Source organism: Neolamprologus multifasciatus, chromosome 3 (genome assembly GCF_963576455.1).
Source record: "Neolamprologus multifasciatus chromosome 3, fNeoMul1.2, whole genome shotgun sequence".
NCBI lineage: Eukaryota > Metazoa > Chordata > Actinopteri > Cichliformes > Cichlidae > Neolamprologus > Neolamprologus multifasciatus.
This window is the reverse complement of record NC_140441.1, coordinates 2,226,327-2,251,956: the sequence shown is the minus strand read 5'-3', so window position 1 is coordinate 2,251,956 and position 25,630 is coordinate 2,226,327. Positions and strand designations below refer to the sequence as shown.

At 42.9% G+C, this 25,630-nt stretch overlaps 1 protein-coding gene across 1 annotated transcript in view; it reads right to left on the bottom strand.

Annotated features, from left to right (window-relative positions):
• LOC146521025 (cytidine monophosphate-N-acetylneuraminic acid hydroxylase-like) overlaps nt 1-25,630 on the bottom strand; it is a 50,781-nt gene that overhangs the window by 4,928 nt on the left and 20,223 nt on the right. The window contains exons 2-13 of the mRNA XM_085154402.1: nt 25,009-25,219; nt 24,839-24,930; nt 23,878-23,987; nt 21,133-21,323; nt 20,098-20,178; nt 19,619-19,685; nt 19,424-19,505; nt 19,209-19,346; nt 18,874-19,009; nt 17,333-17,476; nt 16,102-16,276; nt 14,772-14,888 (exon numbers count right to left, since the gene is read on the bottom strand). Coding sequence (XP_085010528.1) covers nt 14,772-14,888; nt 16,102-16,276; nt 17,333-17,476; nt 18,874-19,009; nt 19,209-19,346; nt 19,424-19,505; nt 19,619-19,685; nt 20,098-20,178; nt 21,133-21,323; nt 23,878-23,987; nt 24,839-24,930; nt 25,009-25,214 — 1,539 coding nt within the window. The 5' untranslated portion in view covers nt 25,215-25,219. The remainder of the gene's footprint in view (nt 1-14,771; nt 14,889-16,101; nt 16,277-17,332; nt 17,477-18,873; nt 19,010-19,208; nt 19,347-19,423; nt 19,506-19,618; nt 19,686-20,097; nt 20,179-21,132; nt 21,324-23,877; nt 23,988-24,838; nt 24,931-25,008; nt 25,220-25,630) is intronic.

Genomic DNA, 25,630 nt, shown 5'->3' with positions numbered 1-25,630 from the left:
CGCTATATAAATGGTAAATGGCCTGGATTTGTATAGCGCTTTTCTAGTCCTTAAGGACCCCAAAGCGCTTTACACTACATTCAGTCATTCACCGATTCACACACACATTCACACACTGGCCACAGCTGCCCTGGGGCGCACTGACAGAGGCGAGGCTGCCTGACAGAGGCGAGGCTGCCGGACACAGGCGCCACCGGGCCCTCTGACCACCACCAGTAGGCAAACATGGGGTTAGTATCTTGCCCAAGGATATTTGGCATGCAGCCAGGAGGCAGCAGGTGGTATCGAACCACCAACCTTCTGATTAGTGGCTGACCTGCTCTGCCACCTGAGCTACAGCCACCCATGTGCCACCCATGTGGGTGGCTGTATTCAAAATTGAATTGAATTGAATTGAATTGAATTGAATTGAATTGAATTGAATTGAATTGAATTGAATTGAATTCACACACTAAGGTCAATTATAGTGTTCCACAGGGTTCAGTGCTAGGACCAATTCTGTTTAAATTATCCATGCTTCCCTTAGGCAGTATCATCAGAAGACATAGCATACATTTTCACTGCTATGCAGATGACACCCAACTCTATCTGTGAAGCCAGATAACACACACCAATTAGTTGAACTGCAGGAATATCTTAAAGTCATAAAGACCTGGATGACCGCTAATGTTCTGCTTCTTAATTCAGATAAAACTGAGGTTATTGTATTGTAAAATCTTAGATATATGGTATCTAAGCAGATTCTTACTCTGGATGGCATTACCTTGGCCTCTAGTAACACTGTGAAGAACCTTGGAGTATTTTTTGACAAAGACATCTATATCTAACTACAGTCACTGTGTTCTGGTCTTAATTAATTCACCACACTCCTCATTATTATTGTCCAAACACTTCACATTCCACATGATTATTACTCAAACAGCTTCTGCACTGAATCTCCATTGATTCCCCAGGGTTACTGCTCTCACTCTGAGGCACCTGGAAAGTGGCCGTCGACTTTGAGGAGCTGGATGTAGACAAGCAGGCCGTGCTGGAACTAGACACTGATGTGGAGGAGCAGGCTGTGCTGGAACTGGACACGGACGTGGACATGGATGAGCAGGCTGTGCTGGAACTGGACGTGGACAAGGACATGGACGAGCAGACGATGCTGGAACTGGACACGGATGTGGACATGCTGAACATGGACGTGGTGTAGCAGCTGCAGGACCAGACAAGGCAGGACCAGACGAGGGAAGGACCAAACGATGGTGTGGCAACCCCTGGTGGCTGAATGGCCAGTGACATGGCTACTGCAGATGATGGATCTGGTGGCACTGCTCATGGCACTGATGGTTGGACAGGCTCCTCTGAGCCTCCGACGGAGACAGATGGCTGAAGGGACCCCTTGGGACGTCCAGCAGGAACAGAGGATGGCTGAAGCGACCCCTTGGGACCTCCAGTGGGAAGAAAGGACAGCTGAAGCGGCTCCTCGGACCCTCCAGCGGAGACAGAAGGCAGAACGGGCCCCTTGGACCCTCCAGTGGAGACAGAAGGCAGAACGGGCCCCTCGGACCCTCTGGCAGGGACAGACTCAGGGCCAGTAGGTCTAGAGACCTCTGGCGGTGACGAGACAGAACCACGAGGCCCAGAAACCTCTGGCAGAGACGAAACAGAACCAGCAGGCGCGGAGTTTTCTGGCAGGAATAAAGTTAACTGTAACTGCACAGGAAACACAGCTGGCTCGGAATGCAACGGCTGGGTCTTGGCAGTGCAGGCAGTCTGTCTTGGCAGGGCCAGCAAGATGAAGTCCTTAGCTGGTTTAACAAGCTCTACAGAGCTTCCAGCAGAGGATGGAGGTGGCTGGGTTGACGGTTGAGCCAATGACTGAATTGCAGACAACTGAGCAGGTGGCTGAACAGCAGTTAACTGAACTGACGGCTGAACAGCAGGTGACAGAGCAGGTAACTGAGCTGCATATTGAACAGAAGATTGAGCTGAAGACTGAGCAACAGACGACTGAACTGCAGGAGACTGAATTGCAGGAGACTGAACAGCAGACAGATGAACTGGAGGCATGGAAGGCCGTGAGCGGACAAAGTCGACTAGCTCTCAAGCTTGTAACATGTCCCAGACCCTGTGCAGCTCTTTAACCAGGCCCGTTACTTCTGGGCGCTGGTGAAAATGAGGGTTCCTCTCTATAATCGCCTTGATGGCGTTTATCCCTACCACGCTTGCCTTGATATCTGAAGTGTGGGAAATTCAGATCATCAGGTCTTGGATGCGGGCCAGGTCGCACTCACACTTATTGCTGGAAAAACTTTTGATGAAATGAAACACTTACAAATACAAACCAAAACCTGAAATGTAAAACGTGAAACTAAACACCAGGAAACTAACAGGACTACAAGACAAACACACAGGATCAAGAGGGTGTACAACGTGACACTGACAAAGAGAAACAGACAGCTTAAATAGACTGTGGAGCAATCAGGGAAATGGAAAACAGGAGGCAAACACAATTAGACATAACGAGACAAGGAGAAGCAAAATTAAACACACTGCACAAGGAAAAGGACTATCAAAATAAAACAGGTAGTGCATGACAGACACAGACTTGACATTGAACAAAAAGGACACAGGAACAAAATCGAACAACTAGAAATCACAGAACACAGCACTAAATTACTAGAAATACTGTGACAGAAACCAAAAGACTAATACAGATAACAATGATGAAATCAAAGATCAAAAATAGAACAAAACTCAACACACTGGGTCCCCAACCCAGGACTGTGACATCTTTATTTCAGAAGTACACCTATAGTTGTGGTAACAGTATATATATATATATATATATATATATATATATATATATATATATATATATATATATATATATACATATATAACGGCAATGCTCAGTGGCTAGTGGATCTGAGGACAGACCATAGCGACCTCCCTAAACAGGGTCCAGTAACCATCACAGTGGCAGATATCCAAGAAAGGGTCTCCAGTATGAAGAGTTGGACAGCACCAGGGCCCGACATGGTTCACGCCTACTGGCTAAAGAAGCTGACTGCACTCCACGAGCGTCTGGCAGCACAAATGATCCAGCTGCTAGTTAACGAGGGACACCCGGAATGGCTAACCGAAGGTCGGACGGTCCTGATCCCCAAGGACCCCAAGAAGGGACCAGTCCCTCCAACTACCGACCAATAACCTGCCTCAGTACTACATGGAAGCTCCTGTCAGGCATCATATCGGCTAAGATGAACAGGCACATGGGTCAATACATGAGCGGGACACAGAAAGGAATTGGCAAGAATACCAGAGGCGCAAAACACCAGCTCCTGGTAGACAGAACAGTCAGCCGAGACTGCAAGACCAGACTGACCAACCTGTGCACTGCCTGGATTGATTACAAGAAGGCCTATGACTCAATGCCCCACAGCTGGATACTGGAATGCCTAGAATTGTACAAGATCAATGGGACACTAAGAGCCTTCATCAGGAACTCAATGGGGATGTGGCGGACAACACTAGAGGCCAACTCCAAGCCCATAGCACAAGTCACCATCAAGTGCGGGATCTACCAAGGAGATGCTCTGTCCCCACTGCTGTTCTGCATAGGCCTGAACCCCCTCAGTGAGATCATTAACAAGACTGGCTACGGATACCGACTACGGAACGGAGCAGTTGTCAGCCACCTCCTGTACATGGATGACATCAAGCTGTATGCCAAGAGTGAACGAGACATCGATTCACTGATCCACACTACCAGGCTATACAGCAATGACATTGGAATGTCGTTCGGGCTGGAGAAGTGTAGTCAGATGGTAACAAAGAGAGGGAAGGTAGTCAGAACTGAGGGGATTGAACTACCAGAAGGCAACATTGCAGACATAGAGGACAGTTACAAGTACCTGGGGATCCCGCAGGCGAATGGGAACCATGAAGAGGCCGCTAGGAAAGCTGCAACCACCAAGTACCTGCAGAGGGTCAGGCAAGTCCTGAGGAGTCAGTTGAACAGTAAGAACAAGATCCGGGCCATCAACACGTACGCCCTGCCCGTGATCAGGTACCCTGCTGGGGTAATAGGTTGGCCAAAGGAGGAGATAGAAGCAACTGACATAAAGACAAGAAAGCTCCTTACCATGCATGGAGGGTTTCACCCCAAGTCCAGCACCCTGAGGCTGTGCGCTAAGCGGAAGGAAGGGGGCCGGGGACTGGTGAGTGTCAGCACCACAGTCCAGGATGAGACAACAAACATCCAAGAATACATCACGAAGATGGCCCCAACTGACAGCGTGCTCAGTGCATACCTCAGGCAGCAGAAACCCAAGAAAGAGGAGGGAGACGAGGAACCATCATGGAAGGACAGGCCCCTGCACGGTATGTACCACCGGCAGATAGAGGAGGTGGCTGATATCCAGAAATCCTACCAGTAGCTGGACAAAGCTGGACTGAAAGATAGCACAGAGGCACTAATCATGGCAGCACAAGAACAAGCTCTGAGTACAAGATCCATAGAGGCTGGGGTCTATCACACAAGGCAAGACCCCAGGTGCAGGCTGTGTAAAGATGCCCCAGAGACAATCCAGCACATAACAGCAGGGTGCAAGATGCTAGCAGGCAAGGCATACATGCAAGGCATACACGTCCCCGTGGTCCCCGTGGCAAGGCATACACGCCATAACCAAGTGGCCGGCATAGTGTACAGGAACATCTGTGCCGAGTATAACCTGGAAGTCCCGAGGTCAAAATGGGAAATGCCCCCAAGGGTGGTGGAGAATGACCGAGCTAAAATCGTGTGGGACTTCCAGATACAGACGGACAAAATGGTGGTGGCTAACCAACCGGACATAGTGGTGGTAAACAAACAGAAGAAGATGGCCGTAATGATTGATGTAGCGGTTCCGAATGACAGCAATATCAGGAAGAAGGAACACGAGAAGCTGGAGAAATACCAAGGGCTCAGAGAAGAGCTCGAGAGGATGTGGAGGGTGAAGGTATTGGTGGTCCCCGTGGTAATCGGAGCACTAGGTGCGGTGACTCCTGTCACGTAAAGGAATGTTATTTTTCTGTCACTATGTTATTATTCACATGCACAATCAGTATTTCATCATTACTTCATTAGTCTGCATCACTTATCATTATCATTATCCGGTTATCATCCTTATTATCATGTATCATTTACCACTTAGTATATTGGCCAGAGCGCGCAGAATCAAACACATCCACAGTAAGTCAAATGAGGACGCTGAACTTTCGGTGGCCGGGACTTATAATAAATCACCCTTTTCACACTCGAGTACACAGTTGATATGTTCCCAGACTATATATGGGAAACATCTGGTTTCAAGCCCGGGAAAGGGTTGTTGTTCTGAAGAAGATGTCCAGGAAGTGTTCTGATGTCATAAAGGCTATAAAGCTTGTTGTAGCGAACAGAGAGGGGAGACCGGCCTCCCACACTGTATAATACGTGTGTTTAATAAATCACTTTTTGGACACTCCCTGGGACTCTGTCTGCGCTTACTTTTCCTTCCAAATCAAAAAGAACATTACATTTTGGTGCCGAAAACCCGGTTTGGGGGGAAAGAAGATGCGCTGCAGGGAGCGGAGCTCCTGGGGGGTGCCAAAAGACGGGGGAAACCAGGGGGGACCCACTGAGTGACAAAAACCGCGGTATAAAAGGTCAGTACCACCTGTTGAATAATTTTTATCCAAAGGTACTAAATGCGAAGTTAAAACTAAATTGAATGTTCACTCAGGGGGGCCTTCTGCTGGGTTCTGTCCGTAGTGATTTTATTTAATTAGGATAATTAGTGGTAAAAGGTTGATAAAATTCTCCCAAAAGTTATTGCTGTTTATTTTAGGGGGTTTTCTGTTATTTTCGGTGAGGTTTTTTGTGGTATTAAAGCTAAGAGGCTTGGTTTATGTGCCTTAAGTGAGATTGTGGAGTTAGATGTCAGGCACTTTTTAAGGTGAGGGGAATTCGGACTCATTGGGTGGTAGAAACGCGGTTTCGGGCGCCAGGTAAATAAAAACTGAGGGGCTGAGAGTCCCCAGGGACGCTTTTAAATAGTGTATAAATTAACCTAGACCGGGGTGAGACCCCGTAGAGCACAGTGTTCAGCGTGTAGCGGCGACAGGTGATCGTAGACGTGCGGTCACCACTGGCGGAGCCAGGTAGCTCGGGTGGCCTCCCGCGGGACTTTGGACACCCGTTAAAGGCCAGGTAATCAGGGATTACCTTTTACTGTGCTGTTTGGCTGAAGGGTGCGACCCGGCCGTGACTATTAACGTGGGTGACAGTGAGCTTTAAGTAAAGCTGAACGCGTGAGGTTGATTCCTTGACGCAAGACGTGGAGCGACCTGTTAACTTGCGGGGAGCGGTTTTAAATTAATTAGGGCTTAGAAATCTGACCGCGGCCGGTGAGGGCGTTCCCGACGCGGGGTTATTGATCATCAAGGCTGGTTCTGTGGACCAAGGTGAAGCCTGGGCTTAGAGCTTTCAAATTAGTCAAAAATTCAGGAAAAGTGGTATAGAAATAAAAAGAGAAATAAAACACGATAAGCTGTTCTGGCAGGCAGCGTGTTTATGTCTATACGGGCCCGTGTATGTAAATAGTGTGTAAATACCGGTGTAGAAGCACTTATATTGTTTAAAAGCTTGCATGTATAGGCTTGCTTTCGTGTGTGGTGGAGAACAAAGAAAAGCGTCTCTCTCTCTCTCTGTCTCAAGCAGCTGCAAAGAGGGGGGCTTGGTTAACCCCGCAGTGTGTGTGTGAGGAGAAAGAGACAAAAGGGGGGGCAGCGCATGTGCCCATCGAGTATTAAAGGAAAATGGGGGAAAAACTGTTTTCCTCTATTTGTTACAGAAGTGACTTCTTACAGAACTTCTTACAGAAGTGATAAGAAGTGATAAGGAACTGGTGAATAATTTGTCTTGGCATCTGGCGTCGTTTCTCATGTTGATACAGGCCTGTGTATATAAAATAAAGTGTAAAGTGGCTGTGTAAATTGCTTATATTGATTATAACTGCGTGTGCTGTGAAAGTGATTTAATACAGAAGCTGAGTGTATGAGGATTAAACAAAATAGTGTATGTTTGTGGTGTGTAGAAATCAAACTGTGAAGTCAATTGGGGGGTTGAGTTTGGTTTTATATTTTTTAGAGGAAGAGAAACTGCGGTATCGAGTCTGTGGCGCAGTTTGTAAATTTGTGAGGCCCGTCTAGGGCGTTGTCCAGAATAAGCAGAGAAAGAAGTGTCTCACAGAGAGTTTGAATGGTACTGCGACAAGCATGAAGTGAGTGTGAGCCAGCCTCGAGGGGCGGGTTCACAGGCGGACCGAACGAGGAGTAAAATGTGTGTGTCTCTGTGAGAGAGAAAAAGGTGGGGGCCGAGTGACCAGCCTGTGCATGTGTGTGAATTCCTGGATGACAAAAGAAGGAGAAGTAGTTCAGTTGATTTTCTGTGAAATAATAAGAGAAGAAATCCTAGTGACCAAATAGGAGAAAGTGAACTGAAAAGAATAAAGGAAACTAAAATAGTGAATTAGTGTTAAGGTAAAGATAAATAAATTGACAAAATTAACAGTGACTTTAAAGGTGATCAAGTACTCAAGGATGAATGGAGAATTTGATGGCTGACTGTATGAGTGAGTAAACAGGTTAATGTGTGCGTGTGAAAAAATAAAAGAAAGAAAAGGAACTAAAATAAACAAAGAAAATAAAAGTGTGGAAGTGTGAGTGAGAGATTGTCTCCAACTGGGGAAGCAGTGATGCTAGAGGTCACCTTATTCCCCTGCTGGACACAAAATGAAAACAATTTGGAGTGTTGTGGATGAAAATAATTAATAAAAACATCAAGAAGATTTTTTGTGTTTGCGGTTATGAACAACTAAAAATTCACATTTGGGGTTTGAAGTCAGTAGAGTTCAAAACAAAATAAGTAGAGATGTGTTGTTTTAGGAGTGATGAAAACATCTGCAGTCACAATGAGTAATGAAAGTCTCTCAGTCTGTCGTTTACAGGTGGGGAACGGACCTGGATCAATTCTCCACGGGGAGCAGTCGGAAGAAAATTATAGGTTAAAATCATTAGAAACAAAAATAGAAACACCAAGCCAGAATTTTTGGCTGAATTGTTTTGCAGTTTCCCGTTCTCATCCTGAACAAGCAAGCTCCAAGGAAGCTAATCTCTCCCTGAAGACACAGAGTGCAGTTCCAGAAGCATGAGCATGAACATCAACAATGGACAGAAGTCCAAGAGACAATACCGGAGTTCTGAGCAGAGAGGTCCAGCAGCACTATGGGCAAACGGCATCAGAAAGAGAAGATCCACCATCTAGATTGGATGGATGGAGATGCGTTTCCAGCAAGCTGCAACCTCACTGTGTGTGAAGGACTTTTGAGGAGACTGTCTGAGTTTGACATTTGCCATGTTTGGAGCAAGATGGCAATGAGAGAGACAGTGGGACAAAGAGATACACGGGACAAAGCTGAAGAGAACTGACTGCTATTGGACTGAAAAGTGGGAGAAAAGAGCGGAGAGAAAAGGAGCACGTGATGACTGAGGCTGCTGCTTTAGTTTGGGGAATTAAATTGGGTTAAGGAATCCAGGGAGACAAACGACTGCCTGGGAGTGGAGGATTGACACAGTGTCCAGACCACTACAAAAGGGGGAGGAAGACAAGCACTGAGGTATGCAAGAGTACTGGTAGAAAAATGAAGAGACAACACCACACCTTCACATAATATGCACTAGAGATAACACAAAATCATACATGAAGTGAAACACATTAAAAGAGGGCATTTGTAGAAGGGGTTAACAACACACAGTGTGGTTGCCGATGGTAACCTGCAAACATTTGGGGTTAGCTGTGCCTGACTATGACAGAGTTTTTCATTTAGATGTTTCTGAAACAAACTTAGGAGTGAACGGAGTGTTTTTGTTTCAGAAAAAATGGGCAAGGTACATAAAAGGATACATAGAAATAGAAAATGTATTAACCCGACTAACATAAACACACACACACACACGCGATCAGCTCACTAGGATCAAACACAAGTTTAAGAAGGTGATACTGTTACCAGCATCCTGTCTGGTTTATTGAGTGGGTTGAGAATTGATACATAGATTGAATTAGTATTATTTTGGGGAAGATGATAGCAGGGGTGAACAGAATCCTGCACACAGAGTTTAAATGAGTGAAATTAGCAGATTTTTTGTTTTGATTTGTTTTGTTTTTGTTTCTGAAGTACGGGGAAAGTTTTACCATGGCACCAAGTTTAGATTTGGTATTTTTTCACTTATAAGAGTGACAAGTCCTAAGACTGGGCTTCTGTATTTTTATTTACTTTTGTTTTTCAGTTTTATTTTTATTTTTTTCATTTTATTTTTATTTTATTTTTATTTTTGAACAGTGCACTGAGTTTGTTTGTGAATTTCTTTTGTTTAAGCAGATCTGCACATCGGGAATTAAAAGCGCTACACGTCGTCAAGAAAATTGTTGCAAGTGAGTTTCTCCACATTAAAATGGGCTCTGGAGAAAGCCACTTATTGGGGACAATTAGAAAATGAGAGTCCCGGCCTAAGAAGGATTCAGCGAGGTAATCCGATCTAAAGTTCTTCTTTTTCTTTTTGAAATGACGTCATTTTGCTGAGGGTGGAGATCAAATACGACGATGGTTTCCACTATCAGCAAAGAAAGAATGAATGGATGAATGAATGGGAATAAAACAAACTGACTGACTGGTAAAAGCTGACAAAAGCTGATAAGACTTGACCACGACTCAAAGTCAACCTCCACCTAGACAGGACGAAAGGGTGGATGAATTTATGTGTGTTTCTTTTACAGGAGCAGAAAGATGACAGCAACATCCGAGGTTGCGTGAGCTGTGGCCTACCGATTTAACTTTTAAATGCCACTTTCTGTGTTTGTAAATTTACCAGGGGTGTGTTATTCATGGGTTTGTGTTGTGTGTTGCTCACAGAGGTAACTGTGAGAAAGTGTGCACACCTGCGCAGCGCTAACATTTGCATTTTCTTCTCTACAGCCGTACAGTTCTTCATGTGGTTTTATCATGTGATTTACCACTGGACAATTGACTGACGTTTGGTTTTCTACTACAGGATTTCTGGGCTTATGTGTGAAGAAACTGTGTTCATAGGTTATGACGCCTGATCACCGGGATGGTCAATGTGTGTTGCTAATGTTTGTTTTGCTTTTGTTAAGGGTGCATGTGGAGGAGTCGGTAGAAAACAGACAAGTGACATGAGGAAACAAATAAGAGATGCAGTGGTTATGGAATAGTTCAACATGGAGCTCACTAGCTGGCCACTTTTGGAGCTCCGAGTGATAAATGGGTGGAGTGACATTGCCTAAGGAAAGTCACTGAGTAAATTGTGGAGTAAATTGGGATGATTCATGATTGGGGACAAATTATGGTAATTATAGTGAGTTAATGATTGGAGAAAACCTGAACATGATACTTGTCTGTTATGCTGAATGCTTTATTGCTCTCATGATCTATAGTTGGTTGTAAATAAGAAGTTTGATTTAACAGAGTTGTTTTGCAGGATACAGGCTCCAGGTTGAGCGGGGAGTTAAATAGGCTTAACATGTAACTGCTGACTAAGGTTTTTACACAAGGTTACAGGTTGGCAGGAGATTGTTTTAGAGAGAAGGTGCAACAGTCTTGTACATGTCTCATTGGGGAGTTGAAACATGGAGGAAGCCATGTGCAAGAGGAGGTGAGTATCATAAAGTGTAAAGGTCACTCCTCGGGGACTGGCATGGTGGCCAGAGGAAATCAGGAAGCCGATCGAGCTGCGAAAGAGGCAGCAGGCTATAAAGCACTACGGCAGGTTGTGCAAATAAGTGTGGAGGAAGAAGTAGGAGTCAACATGTTGGAGGAGGCCAGGAAGGCCCAAGAGGAGGCGGCCCCGGAAGAGAAGGGGGTCTGGAAGAGTCGAGGAGCATGGGAAGAAGGAGGTCTTTGGCGAGGACCTGACGGACGACCGGTGTTGACCGCCAACCTAGCGGAACAGAAGATTGCAGAAGCACATGGGCTTGGCCATGTGGGTGTGGCCCAGATGGAGAGACATCTGTGCCATTGGTGGCATCCCTTTTTGAGGGATATGATTAAGGAAAAAGCTAGGACGTGCCTGATCTGTGGGAGGCACGATCCAAAGCCAGTGATTAAACCAGAGGCAGGTAAGTTCCCCATTCCAGAAAGACCAGGGGAAGAGATTGTCATTGATTTCACTGACATGATTGATGTGGGACCGGGAGGAGTCCGGTATTTGCTGGTGTGTGTGGATGCTCTGACGGGGTGGCCCGAAGCGTGGCCAACAAAGAGGGAGGATGCAAAAAGTGTGATTAAGTGTTTAATCAATCATTACATTCCCCGGCATGGTTTTCCCAAACGAATTCGGTCAGACAATGGAACTCATTTTAAAAATAAAGATTTGGCAGAAGTAGAACAGAAGCTGGGGTTGCAGCACCGATTTGGGACGGTGTATCATCCTCAGTCCCAGGGGAAGGTGGAAAGAATGAATCTAAACCTGAAAAATAAAATAGCTAAAATTTCTGCTCAGACGGGGCTAGATTGGGTTGCAGCCCTGCCAATTGTATTGATGATAATAAGATGTTGTGTTAATCAATCCACAGGTTTCACACCATATGAGCTGTTGACAGGACGACAGTTTCCAGGTCCTTGGACAACAGTCCCGGCGGAAGAAAGTATAAAAAGTAATAGAAAACATGCTGAATGTTGGAAAGAATTAAAAGCTCTTGTGTCTAGTTTCACACAACAGGTTGGAGTGGGGGTGAATGCGGTGGACAGGTCCGTCCCCGACGCCAAGGCGGTGTGGCTGAAGGTCATTAAGTGAAAGTGGAGAGATCCGAGGTGGACGGGGCCATTCGAGGTGACTGCTCGTACCACCAGTACGGTTCGGTTGAAGGGAAAGGGTGAGACCTGGTTCCATTGGTCTCAATGCGCAGTGGCGGACGAGGGCTTACTCGAGATAAGCTCCACCCAAAGTAACACGGGGGGGAACATAGAGGCAGAATAATCCTCTCCCCCTGTGCAGCGGTTCTCCCCAGCAGTCTACCTGGGGAGACGAAGAAAGAAGAGGAGCGCCAAGCGCCAAGCATCAATTCATTCCAGGCTCATGATAAGCTAGGGCTCTAGTCTAAAGTAATTGATAGTTTAAAGCAGTCATAATAGTTTTGTACGTTAATCGCATATTTTTATACTCATAACCTTATACTCTTATCACGAAGTTTAAAGTAAAAGTAAAAGAGCCTGGGAACAGTGATCATGAAACTGTGGGAAAATTGGAAAATAACGGGAATGTTGGGGTTGATAAGTGTTGTAACGTGTTTGTTTGTTTATTGGCAGACAGGTGAATTGCCCAGACGCAGAGGTCTATCCGCTCCAGAGTCCAAACCGATCGAGTCGTCGAGAAAATTCAAGCGCGAGGTTGGCTCAGGTGGGAACGATGGGTGTCTTAAGGCCAGTGGGGGAGTCGAGTTTGGGTATGTTAATGGGTCCACGACAGCATTCACATTCGATTTGTGTGAGGTAATTAGGTGCCCAGGAGACGGTAGCAGCTGGAGAACATATGATGTGTGGATTTGTTATCACCCTATGGTATGCTACCCTAAGTCAGTGATAGGAATCTTTGGTCAGATTGGGTGGCTCAAAATGCTAAAGAGCAGGAAGTGGTTGATTGTGTTGCTTGTGCTACAGCTCGGCCTCGTTTGTTCACTGAACCCGCTCCTCTGTATCCAGAGGATGAGTGGGGTTATGATTGTATGTTGAGATTAACTAGAGAGGCGGTGAACACAGGTAACTGCACCACTTTGTCAGGTTTATATCCGCCAATTGATAAACGTACACAACCAGGTTCATTCACACCTAAAAGGGATAATTATACATGTTTTGAGTTCTCTACAGACAGCGTGAGATATACGTTAGGAAGAATTGATCCAAGCTGGTGTCAGAGGACAATCCCAGGCAGGACTACCAATAATGTAAGTGACCCAAATACTATTATAGGCACCTGGGCAAGGGGTGGGCTATATTATTATTGTGGGCAGTACACCCTTTTGGTACAGGTTCCACTGGGAAGTGTGGGAACAGGTGCTCTGGTGAAACTAGGTGCACCTTTGATGCTGATAGGAAATAGAGTAGAGACAGTTCCACAGCAAGACGCTGGTGTGTTGACAGCCAGACGTAGGAGAAGTATTAGGGGTGTGCACAAATATGACCCAAGATGGGACTCGCCAACCTGGATTGACTCAATAGGAGTTCCCAGGGGAGTTCCAGATGAGTATAAGTTAGTCAATCAGATAGCGGCTGGTTTTGAAAGTGTGTTTCTATGGATAACTCCAAATAAAAATGTTGATCGCATTAACTATGTTCATTATAATGTGCTGAGACTCTCTAATCTCACTAGGGACGCGGTAGAAGGCCTTGCGGAACAATTGGGACCGACGTCGTTAATGGGAATCCAAAATTGAATGGCCCTTGACATGTTGTTGGCTGAGAAGGGTGGTGTGTGTGCCATGTTTGGAGACATGTGCTGTACTTTTATACCCAACAATACGGCCCCAGACGGTACGGTTACTAGAGCGCTTGAGAGTCTGAAAATGTTATCTAAAACCATGCATGAGCAATCAGGTGTGAACACTGGACTGGGAGACTGGTTTACGTCTGTCTTTGGGCAATGGAAGAGTGTTGTTATGTCTGCCATGTTTTCTTTTGTTGTTTTTCTTGCTATATTAATGATCGGATGTTGTCTCATCCCTCTGGTCCGGCGAGTTTTAGTAAAGATGCTGGAGAGGGCCCTGAGCTCGGGCTCGAAGGGTTCAGCGGCGCCTGAGTCCATGATGCCCTTGAAGGAGATTGTAGGCTGGAGGGAGGAGTGAGACAAATCCTGGTGTAAGTTGGTCTCGCAAGCGAGCCCAAGAGGAGGAGTTGTCACGTAAAGGAATGTTATTTTTCTGTCACTATGTTATTATTCACATGCACAATCATTATTTCATCATTACTTCATTAGTCTGCATCACTTATCATTATCATTATCCGGTTATCATCCTTATTATCATGTATCATTTACCACTTAGTATATTGGCCAGAGCGCGCAGAATCAAACACATCCACAGTAAGTCAAATGAGGACGCTGAACTTTCGGTGGCCGGGACTTATAATAAATCACCCTTTTCACACTCGAGTACACAGTTGATATGTTCCCAGACTATATATGGGAAACATCTGGTTTCAAGCCCGGGAAAGGGTTGTTGTTCTGAAGAAGATGTCCAGGAAGTGTTCTGACGTCATAAAGGCTATAAAGCTTGTTGTAGCGAACAGAGAGGGGAGACCGGCCTCCCACACTGTATAATACGTGTGTTTAATAAATCACTTTTTGGACACTCCCTGGGACTCTGTCTGCGCTTACTTTTCCTTCCAAATCAAAAAGAACATTACACTCCCAAGCTAGGCGAGTGGCTCCAGCAGATCCCGGGAATAACATCGGAGATCTCTGTCCAGAAGATATATATATATATATATATATATATATATATATATATATATATATATATATATATATATTAAACAAACAAACAAAAAAGCAAGCAGATCAACATGTTTCATATGTTAGATGGAACACATGATAATTTCATCATGAAATCTTCTTGGTAGTCATGAGAAATTACTATTATTCAGGTTCTGTTATGCTGCTGTCTGTGTGTTTAGTGCTCTATAGTGACTCACCTCCAAGTAGGAGTGCTCTCTGTTGGGTCTCTTTGTGGGGAATGATAGATCCAGAAAGTCCACCAGATAGTCATAACCGTCAGTGATGCATTCAAACTTGTCATCTGTTTCAATGACCTACACAGAGACATATGCATTTCAGCAGATTTGCATCCACTCTGAGTAAGATAGCAATGTAATGGAAAAAGAAGTGAGCCAAGGTGATTCGTAACAGCTGGAAGGAAGGGAAGTGACGATGAGGAATCAGAGCAGAGAGCTGGGTTTTTATTTTGCTTTTTTGTCTTTCATTTTAAAATGTCATCATTGCAGGATGTGAACTACATCTCTATTTCTAGTTTTTGTTAAGGTACTGCAGAGGCTGCTCAGGCATGATGGAATTTTTTTTTTAAAAAACATATAAAGATAAAGACAAGGAACATTTCTGCTCAGGTATAACAAAAAAAAGTACACCAATGTTCATGTATGTTCATCAAACAAGAAATGTCAGACTGAAAATAGTGGAGTTCCTTTTAATTTTGTTAAACTTTATAGATCATTCCATGGGACCATATGGCTTACAAGGTTAACTGAAACTAAAATAATACCAATATCACTATTATGTGCATTAAAAAATGTCAGTCACTGTCATTTTCATGAGGAATAACAACTTTGCTAACAGCTTAGCTCATTGGATTAGCCAAATGAAGCTTATTCATACATTCAATCAGGAAGATCTGTAGTCCCACAGATTCTTCAGGCCAATCAGCCTCTGCTCTGCCGACTTTAAATCTCATCTGTCGTTTTCCCTTCCAGACACCATCGTGCAACTCACAGAGTCTAAATTCAGATGGACGGTCCTGCCCTTTCCCTATCACTGCTGGGATTCTGTTCTGCTGCGATTGGCCATCACAGTCTAATCCCAAATACCTTAATTGAATTCTGTAAGTGAATAAATCATGTTTAGTTCCTTCCAATGATTTCTCCTTATTGAATTTCCTCCCATCCATCTATTTTTTAGCACTTATCTAACTCATATTCACTGAGGAAGGAGTCTAAGTTTTCACAGGGTGGGAGGCGGGGTACACCCTTAGCAGGTTTCTAGTCCATCAAAGGGTCACTATATACAATAGTTTTGGGGGGTTTTCCCCCTTTTTTTGGGAGGGGGGGGGTTATGCATTCCCCCCCAACCTTGCAAAAATGGACAAGTGTATATATTTTTACTTTTCTGGGGGCCTCTTTATTATTTATTTATTATGAAGCAGTAAGCAGAGAAATGCTTTTAAGTAGGAAAGATCATGAAAACAAAGTAAATGCCAAAGAAAAGTAAAACATTTCTGTCAAAACCATTTACCCGCACAACCAGGTTGTAGTTTTGAAAGCCAGCCCATGTGTAATAAAACTGGATCCAGTTTTGATGTTTAAATATGTCAGACTTGATGGCGCTCTTCAACTCATTCACATACAAGTCGAACTCCCAGCTGTCCTTGTAGATTTTTGCACTAACTGGGGGATTGGTGATGGCCTCCCTACGGTTGGTCATAGCAAAGAAAGTTGCAAAGAAAATATTTCATTTAACACTTGCATGTGCAGTTTACATGATGTATTACAGGGGTCTCAAACTCACAGCCCAGGGACCACTTCCAGCCATATGAAGGCAATATGAGCAGAGAGTACAAACATACTGAGTGACTGGCTGTGTTAGTTCAGTGAGAGTTAAAATCTAATGTGTACATTTATGTCTGCATTTTTATTTTGTTAAATAAGAACAAAATGATAACCAAAGTGCAGCCATAAAGAGAGTACCAGTGTGTTTATTTGGTAGTTCAATCAAAGGCTTCAGTTAGTTAAGAGGGAGGAAAAAAAAATCTTCATTCACATTTGCAGTTTTGTCTTATTATACAATATCTAAAAAAAACAAAACCCCCAAACAAACCAAACAAAACGCTACATTTTCGCAATTATTAGTCGTTGTTTCTTGTTTGTTTGTTTGTTTTGTAGTACAGTTTTACTTGAACACTAAACTGGCCTCCAATGACATGACAATGCCAGCAGTGGCCCACACCTCATTTAAGTTGGAGACCCCTGTTGTATATTTGGAAAGTTACTAATCCTGCCTGTGCTCTTTATAATGATAATAACTCTTTAAACAAAATAATGCCATCATGTTATCACACAACATAGGCAAATGCAGTCAGATTTGGATTTTCTCCTCTACATGAAATAATTGAGTAGCAGTAGCTTGTCAGTAAGAATCAAAGTCATATACATTTACTGGGCACTTACATCAAAACGGGAAAAAGACAGGGCTGAAGCTACAGCTCAAAGAAAAATCAATAAAAGTGACACATTTTACTTTTACATTTGCAGTGCAGACAATGAATATTTGGACAGTGAGATTTTTTTCCTCATCAGACTCTCAGAAACAAAATGATCTGTTTCTACACTGGCATTGTAGAGACTGACATTACTGTTTAAATTTCTGTGTTTTATGTAGTTGTATTACAGAGATGGAATAACAGTCTCTTTCTTTCCCACATCGACCAGGAATGGAAAACACAGATAAACATGTGAGCTATTCCAACCTGTTGGTGGGGTCTCTCAGAGCGAGGCCGAGGTCCAGCACAGCACCTGGCTGCGGTGTCCAAGTTTTGATTGCCGGTGCAAGCTTATTAATGAGTGCATTGAGGTCCTCTGCACTGTTTTTTATATTCGTATCCTTTATGTAGCTTCCAACCAACACACAGTACAAACAGACACATAAGTAAAGGGACATATAAAACACAAATTAGGTCTCATGTGTTTAACTTGACAGTCATTAGCAGTAGTGTCACTGTCAAAACATAAGGCCACAACTGTGTTGTACAACCATGTTTCCAGAAAACATGAATGCTGTGTATGATGTGGATAATGTTAATCACATCCTTATTTAATAACATAACAAATGTATTGAATCAAACAGAAAAAAAGTCTTCAGTTTAAAGGTCTTATGCTAACAACACATTTCACAAACATCGAAGCAGCAGCAACATAAGATTGGGAGAATTGTGTAATGTTAAAAAAAAAAACTGGTAGAAAATCTTAAAATCAATGATAAATGAATCTAACCTGCTGACAGTTATAAACACAGTTCAGTATAAAAGGAGCAGCTCATCAAAGTGGAGTCATGGTTGTAGATTGACTTGCCAACATAAACTGCATATCAGCTCATAGTGTCACAGGCTGGGTCTCTGAGTTCATTTTGTATTTGTCTCATTTTAGATTTGTGATTAGTTTGTGTCATTCCTATTTAGCTTTAGTTAAGGAAAGGCAGTTATTATTTATTGTTTCCTTGGTTTCTATTATTTGAGTTCTTGTATCGTTCATCACGTGTTAGGTCTGTTAAGCTTGTTGTCATGTCTAGTTTCAGTGTTTCCTGTTTTATTTTGAAGGAGTCGTGTGTTCTTTGTTCATTATATTTAGTTTCACTTCCCCTGTCTTGTCATTAGGCTCATGTCAGTCAGCTGTTCCTCCATGTGTTCCCACTTCCCCTAATCACCTCCTGTGTATTTAAGTCCTCTGTTTTCAGTGTGTCGTTGTCAGATTGTCTGCTTTGTTTTCAAGCCAAGAAGTTGTGTCAAGTTTCCTCATGTCAAGTCCATGTTCCTGTTGTAGGTTTTTACTTAATTTAGCTCACCCAGTTTATTTTATTGTTAGCTTTGCCTTTTGTTTACAGTTATTTTGCCAGCCTCAATAAACGGCTCATTTTCTGTTATTCAAGTCATGTTTCACATTTTGTTTTCGTCTGCATTTGGGTCCACCCTTCACTCAACACACAGTCAGCCCTGCTGATTGTGACACATAGACAGCTGAAACAGAGCTACAATTAAACAGGGAATAGATAGAAAAAGGAGCCCATATATAGACCAAACCCTGTTTTGTTTGTTATTGTACATAGTTGTGTTTTAAATATTAACTTGCCCAGATGAACTACATATCAGCTTTGACCTTGGAATTTAGATCAGATCAGCTAACTTTGTTGTGAGGATTCTTCTGCCAGGGAACATAAAAGTAATTCAAAACCAAAAAGCTCTGCACTTTATTAATTCATCTCTGATGCTGTGCAAACCCTTATTACAAACTCTACCTGTCTGATGGATGAGCCTCCACAAAGTATCCAGCGAATGGGCAGTAGATCCTCGGCTGCAGGGATTTCACCAGTGTAGCTTTGTAATTCAGCAGCTTCTTCCTCTCATTCTTGATAAACTCTGCCTTCCAGGAATCTGGAAACACATCAACAACATTTGCTTCATCTCAGCAGTTTGGTGCACTTTGACACTGTTGATCACAACATATCAGTTTGACAAGTCAGTTCTTACATCGCTAAAAGAGCTACATGTAACCGTCAAAGATTCTAGCATAGATGCTGTTGTGTGTAGGTGGAGGTAAAACCTAACTAAGCAAACCTAACTCGGGACTCACCACTGTATTTCCCTCCATAGAAGGTCATCGGGAATCCAGAAGCTCCTCCAGCAAAGTCAGTCATCATCACGTCCACATTTTGTGGTAGCCTGCCTCCATTCGGTCTGCTGCAGTCCACAGTGTTGAGGATCATATGACCTGCAATAAAAACAACATTTTATATTATAATCAGACTATTTTTACAGCACAAGTAATTATATTATTCAAAATGACACCTTTGTAGTCAACAATGATGCAGGTGTCCATTTCAGGATGTACACCATCCATCAGGATCATAAATCTCAGGTGATCATCAATCTGAGTGAGACAACAAGATTCATTTTTACTTCTTTATGGAAATCATATGATTTTAATATACAAAATATTTTTTTGTAATTCCTCTTAAACTAATGATAGAGGCAGTGACTTACATTTTGCCAAACACCAAAGGGAAGGACTTTAATATTGGTCAGCTTAACTTGGCTTTCCTTTATATACCTGTCACAGTATGTGAAGATACCCAGTATGTGAATAACAGACCAACATTGGATAATTTATTTCCTTTTTTTTTTTTTTTTGCCTGTCCCGTTTGGCTCTTTTGCCATCAGAATTATTGTCTAAAGGCGAAGAAAGATGCCCAACGGATTTTCTTTACCAAATTGACCATCCCAGCTTTGCTGTAATGGTCTATTTGATTCACCTTTTATTCTTTATTTTATTTTCACTTGCTGAATACGGGACAGACTTGACTGGGGGAAAGAAAAGGGAGAAAGAAAGAGGGAAAGAAAAACAGTTGAGAAGAGGGACGGGGGAGAAGGGCAAAAAACAAAAACCAACAGAATTATTGGTTTAGGATAATTTATTTCCTCTGTAATTTATGAGGACAATTCAGCTCCACTTCATTACTAACCAAAACACTGGTCTGGGTGTGTCACCGACATATATCGGGACGTCCGGCCTTCTTTCTGCCAACACTTTCAGTGTGGGATAACTATAAAGGAAACAGAAAAAGTCAGTGCCCTGAACTGTAAATATAAACACCCTTCATTTCTGAAAGTTGGTCTCTTTGTAGATTTTGTATTTGAGGTTCTAGCCAGTAGGAATAAAAATATGTAACGTTCCAAAAATGTTTTTATTTCTCTCAGGAGCTCTAAAGAGCTGTTCAAAGCAGAGAAAAGAAGGGAGAGATAAGCAAAGTGGAAAAAATGGAAACAGATTTTTGATTCTGAATAATATTCAATAACAGTTGTAATTATATTATGTAGTTTTCATTGCAAAATTACTAATAACTATTTTTTATTTGTCTTTTCTAATAGTATTAATTAAGTTATTTTTATTTGAAATTACTGTATGTACAAGTACTTAAATGTGGCTACATTACATTAACATAATACCAAGTCAGATATTTACATGAAACAATAAATAATTATTCTTTAAGTAAATTGAAATATTGTGTAAAAAATTTTAAGTTTAAGTAAGTAATTTTAGTAGTGGAAATTTTGGTAATTTTACACTGATCATTTTGTTTCTGAGAGTAAGTACACTGTACTGACTGGGACAGATTGCAGAGTGCTCTACATTACTTTTGTAATAATTTGTAATTAATTATAATTATTTTTTAATTAAAGGATGTAAAAGTGTTTTTACATGCTTTAATTTAAGGACAGTATACCTTCTCTTTACTGTGACTGTATGCAGCTGGTGCTGTTTTCCTCTTTTTGATTTTGCTTGCAGCTGGTCATGGATCAAGTATTGTAATGTAGATTACAATATTGCGCCATAAGAAATCAATAAAATCTGTCTAATCAAGATGAATAGAACAGCTGAAACAAAAACTGTTTGTAGATACTATACTGTGTTTGCTCTGAATCATTTACTTCAAACAAAAATGGCAGTAATATGTAATGCATATTTTTATGTATTTAACAATATTAGCAGAGCTTGCCTGAGGTGGTCTGAGTGCATATGGCTGATGTAGATGAGATCTGCACCACAAAGCCTGTCCAGGGCGTCTGCTGGAGGCTCATGGAGAAGCCACCAGCCCCTGGCAAACGCAGGACCCTTCAACCAGGGGTCGAACATGAACCTTCTCTTGCCAAGCTGTAGCTCCATGCAGGCATGGGTGAAGTATGTCACCTGAGGGGAAAGTAAAAGAATATTTATGTTTTGGAGACTGTACTTGATGTACTATTCACTCTTAGTTCATTATTTATTTATTTATTTATTTATTGCCTGTCCCGTTCGTTTCTTTAGCCATCAGAATTATTGTTTGAAGGACAAGAAAGATGTCCCACTGATTTACTTCACCAGTGGATAATCATAGCCTTGCCATATTGGTCCATTTGATTGACCTTTGTTATGCTTAATCATTTATTCTGTTTTATTCTAAGTTATTACAGACAGGACAGACATGACTGGGGGATAGGAAAGGGAGAAAGAAAGAAAGTGAGGGAGGGAAAGAAAAACAGAAAGTACGAGGAACAGTGAAAGATGACAAAATCACCTGGATCACCTGTTGAGAGAGGGAAAAAAGCAAACAGATGTTGCAGCTTTTGAGGGAGCATGCAATTGGCGTGCTGACTGCAGGAATGTGTACCAGAATTGTTGCCTGTGAAGTGAATTTTCATTTCTCTGCCATAAGCCATCTTCAAAGCCGTGTCAGAGAATTTGACAGTAACGGGCCTCACAATCGCAGACCCCATGTAACCACACCAGCCCAGGACCTCCACATCCAGCATGTTCACCTCCAGGATGTTCAACCAGGTGGAGACCAGCCACACAGACAGCTGCAGCAACAATCAGTTTGCATAACCAAAGAATTTCTTCAAAAATTGTCATGCGATGGAGATGCGTTGCACTGCGTGAGGCAAATGGTGGCCACATCTGTAGCATTGTGCTATGTGATCAAACTGCATATTTCAGAGTGCCCTATTGTGGGCAGTCTAAGGCACACCTGTGCAATATTCATGCTGTCTAATTAGCACCTTGACATGCCACAACTGTGAGGTGGGATGGATTATCTCGGCAAGGGAGAAGTTCTCACTAACACAGATTTAGACAGATTTGTGAACAATATTTGATAGTAATGGGTCTTATGTAGAAAATGTTTCAGATCTTTAAGTTCAGCTCAGGAAAAATGGGAGCAAAAACAAAAGTGTTGCGTTTATATTTTTGTTCAGTGTAGTAAACACAACACCATTGCAATAACCTAGATAAGTGTAAGTAACAGTAAATACTAAATATTGAATGTTATTGTGCAGCATATAAGACTGACAGCGCACAATGTGCTTTGAGGTAATAGGAAAGAAAGGTATAGTTTGTGTCTATGAGCACCTGTGTGTACACCTGTGTGGATGAGAGCGCTTGTATTTAAAAGGTTTGTCAATGCAACAATCTGCTAGAGGGTGTGGGGAGCCATAGCCCCATCTCCCAGGGCATGAAGCAGGCATGGAGGAGATCCAGGCCCTAGACATCCAGAGGCCCTAGACATCCAGAGGTCCCCCAGAGCACGAGAGCCCAAGGAGGACCAACAGAGGGGCAGCCGCACCCTCTCCTGGAAAGAGCTGAGGAGAGCCCCAGATTTGGGGTCACCCAGCAGCCACGGTGCAGAAGCCACAGGGGGAACCAGGCCCTGTCAAGCAGCCAAGAGCCACTGGGAGTGAATTGGTACATAACTGAGCGCCCAGCCCCGGATGCCAAGAACTACTAACGCACCGATGGCTGAGGGCATCAGCCACCGGCAGGGAGTGTGGTGGGGGGTAATAGGCCCCCACACCTGGGGGGCTGAGATGTTCACAGAGAGATGGAGTCTAAGACGTAACCTAACACACAGACATAGACAAACAGGCACACACAGGCACAAGCGTGCATTCCCACCCTCATGCACACATATGTAAATACGCAGCCCTTGCCTAATGTGGAGACAAACAGAAATGAACACTGTAGACACACTCACACTCCCCAACATATTCTATACCCCCAGGTCCAGGTACCGTCGACCCAGGAGAGGCAATCTGCCCCTAGACCCAGGAGATGTTGCCCTTTTCCCTTGTGTGGAGACAAGCAGTAGCAGGGAGGCCCAGCATCCCAGACCCCGACCAGACAGCAAACTCCTCCTCCCAGCCCCCAATGGCAAAAAGAGAACGGGTGTGTGTGAAGACTCCATACCTTTCTCCACCTGCTCATATGTAGTGTTGCTGCTTGCTGTTCTAAAGTGCATTTAAAAGACGGGTGTCAGCACGGCCCCTCCCGACAACCTTCAATGTCTACATCAGGGAGGCAGACACGTCTCTGTCAGTGCGCCCCAGGGTGGCTGTGGCTACAATGTAGCTTGCCATCACCAGTGTGTGATTGTGTGTGTGAATGGGTGGATGACTGGATATGTAAAGCGCTTTGGGGTCCTTAGGGACTAGTAAAAGCGCTATATAAATACAGGCCATTTACAGGCCATTTACATGCATTTAAAAATTGAGAGGTGGGCACCTGCACCAGAGGTGAGTCTGAATACACAGACCTTCCTCTTCATTCATTATTGAGATACTTTGACATAATTAAGATTATTATTATTACTTATACAATTTATTACACAGATAATTTTGCATAACAGTCTAATAAGGGTAAAACAATGCACAGCAGTGACTGAAAAACTCTGTAAAACATTTGTTACTTAAAGTGTAACAGCAACACGTACTTTCACTTCTCCCTTCTGGAGCTCCAGAGGTTCTCGAGGATCAGCCATCCAGGGATCAACGGGGCTCAGTTCCACCAACTGAAGCCCCCCATCATCCAACATTGATACCTCTGCAAGTGCGACAAGAAGCTCAGGTGTAGTATTTAAATGGTATATTATATTATTATCCATGCATTAAATATGGTCATTCATACTGACTCACATGTATTTATACTGTAGTGGGCTTTTTGGCACAAATATATAATTGTTATTACTTTCAGAGGAATAAATTACATTAAACAGTTCCAGTCATGGAAATTGTCAGTTGGAAGGATATGTTTGACATTGGTTTCTTGTTTTGGTTTGCTTTCCTGGTCAGAGCTCTTCGCAAATGTTTAATTATTGTTCTTAGGAGGCAGTACATTTGCACAATGACTGAAACTAGCAGCACTGGCACCATTTCCATATTAATGATCAAAGAACTGACCTTACAGCCCATTGTTCATTCAGTGGGCTGGTTTCAGTCATTGTGCAAATGTACTGTTCATAAGGTTGGAGAAACCTGCAGTCAGCTGAGACTGAAGAAGTCACGTGAATGAGTGAAAAAAAAAGTAAATTACCAAGGAGAGAATTACATTGCATTAAACAGTTTACATCCCAGTCATTTGCAGCATGGAAAATGTCTTTTGGAAAGAATATGCTTGACATTTCTTGATTACAATTATCGACATAAATTGTCATGTTATTCTTTAGAAGAGGCCCTCTACCAGTTTAGCATTTAATTTAATAAAGTAATGAAGGTAATTGCTATTCTGATTGTTAGAGCCTACTGTGGCAAGAGCTATAATTATAAGGTCCCCACACATCCCGTAATGCACCTTTACAGTTTACATATTTATATTTCAGATTTAGCATCCAACACTCATATTGCAGGAAGTGGAATATCAATATACAGTAATGGCATTTTACAGACAGAACTTACCAAGCTCATCCTGCAAGAAGCTGTCAGGTGGGTTCACATATTTCATTGTTGACACATTTAATTTCCAGTTGTGTTTGGTACATTTAACAGTCCTGAGGGAACAGACAATTCTGTCAGCTATAATCAAAAATTGACAATGTATAATCACTGATATCTGCTCCTGCTCTCACATGCCATCCAGATCTTCAATGTCTTTGATGAACAGCCCCTCTTGATGCTTGCACTGGTTCTTGCATGCTTTAAAGTCATTGTTGCTCTTAAATATGATGTAACGCTTGCCATCCTCTGGGCTTTTCTTGAAATTCACTCCTTCTTTGAGTGAGCCAACTGCTTCAGCATCCAATGACAACAATACCGTTGCTATTTGAGAGGCCATTGCACCTACATGTTCAAATTCAAAAAGAAAAGTTTTAACTCAAAACCTTTTGAGGCAAGCACAAGGAGTCTTACAATGACCAATGGAAAAAAACGGACCAGTAGTTACAACTGAAATTGCATCTAAACTCCGTAAATATAAATATACTGGCTCCTCGGGGAAGTGGCCAGGCGCATCCTCGGCACATGCTAATAAAGTAAGTGGGAGCTCATCGCGTTGCTCGCAGTCGGACACCATGATGAAGTATGAAGGTTTGAAATCGGACATCCTTTCTTCTCTGAAAAACAATATCTCCTCGATTTTGACTCCCTGATGAACGAACTGAGGGAAGTTAAGAGGGAGATTGCTAACAACATGGCTACAGTCCGCTCAGAAATTAACAACATCAAGTCCACCATTAGCGACCTGGAAGAGGG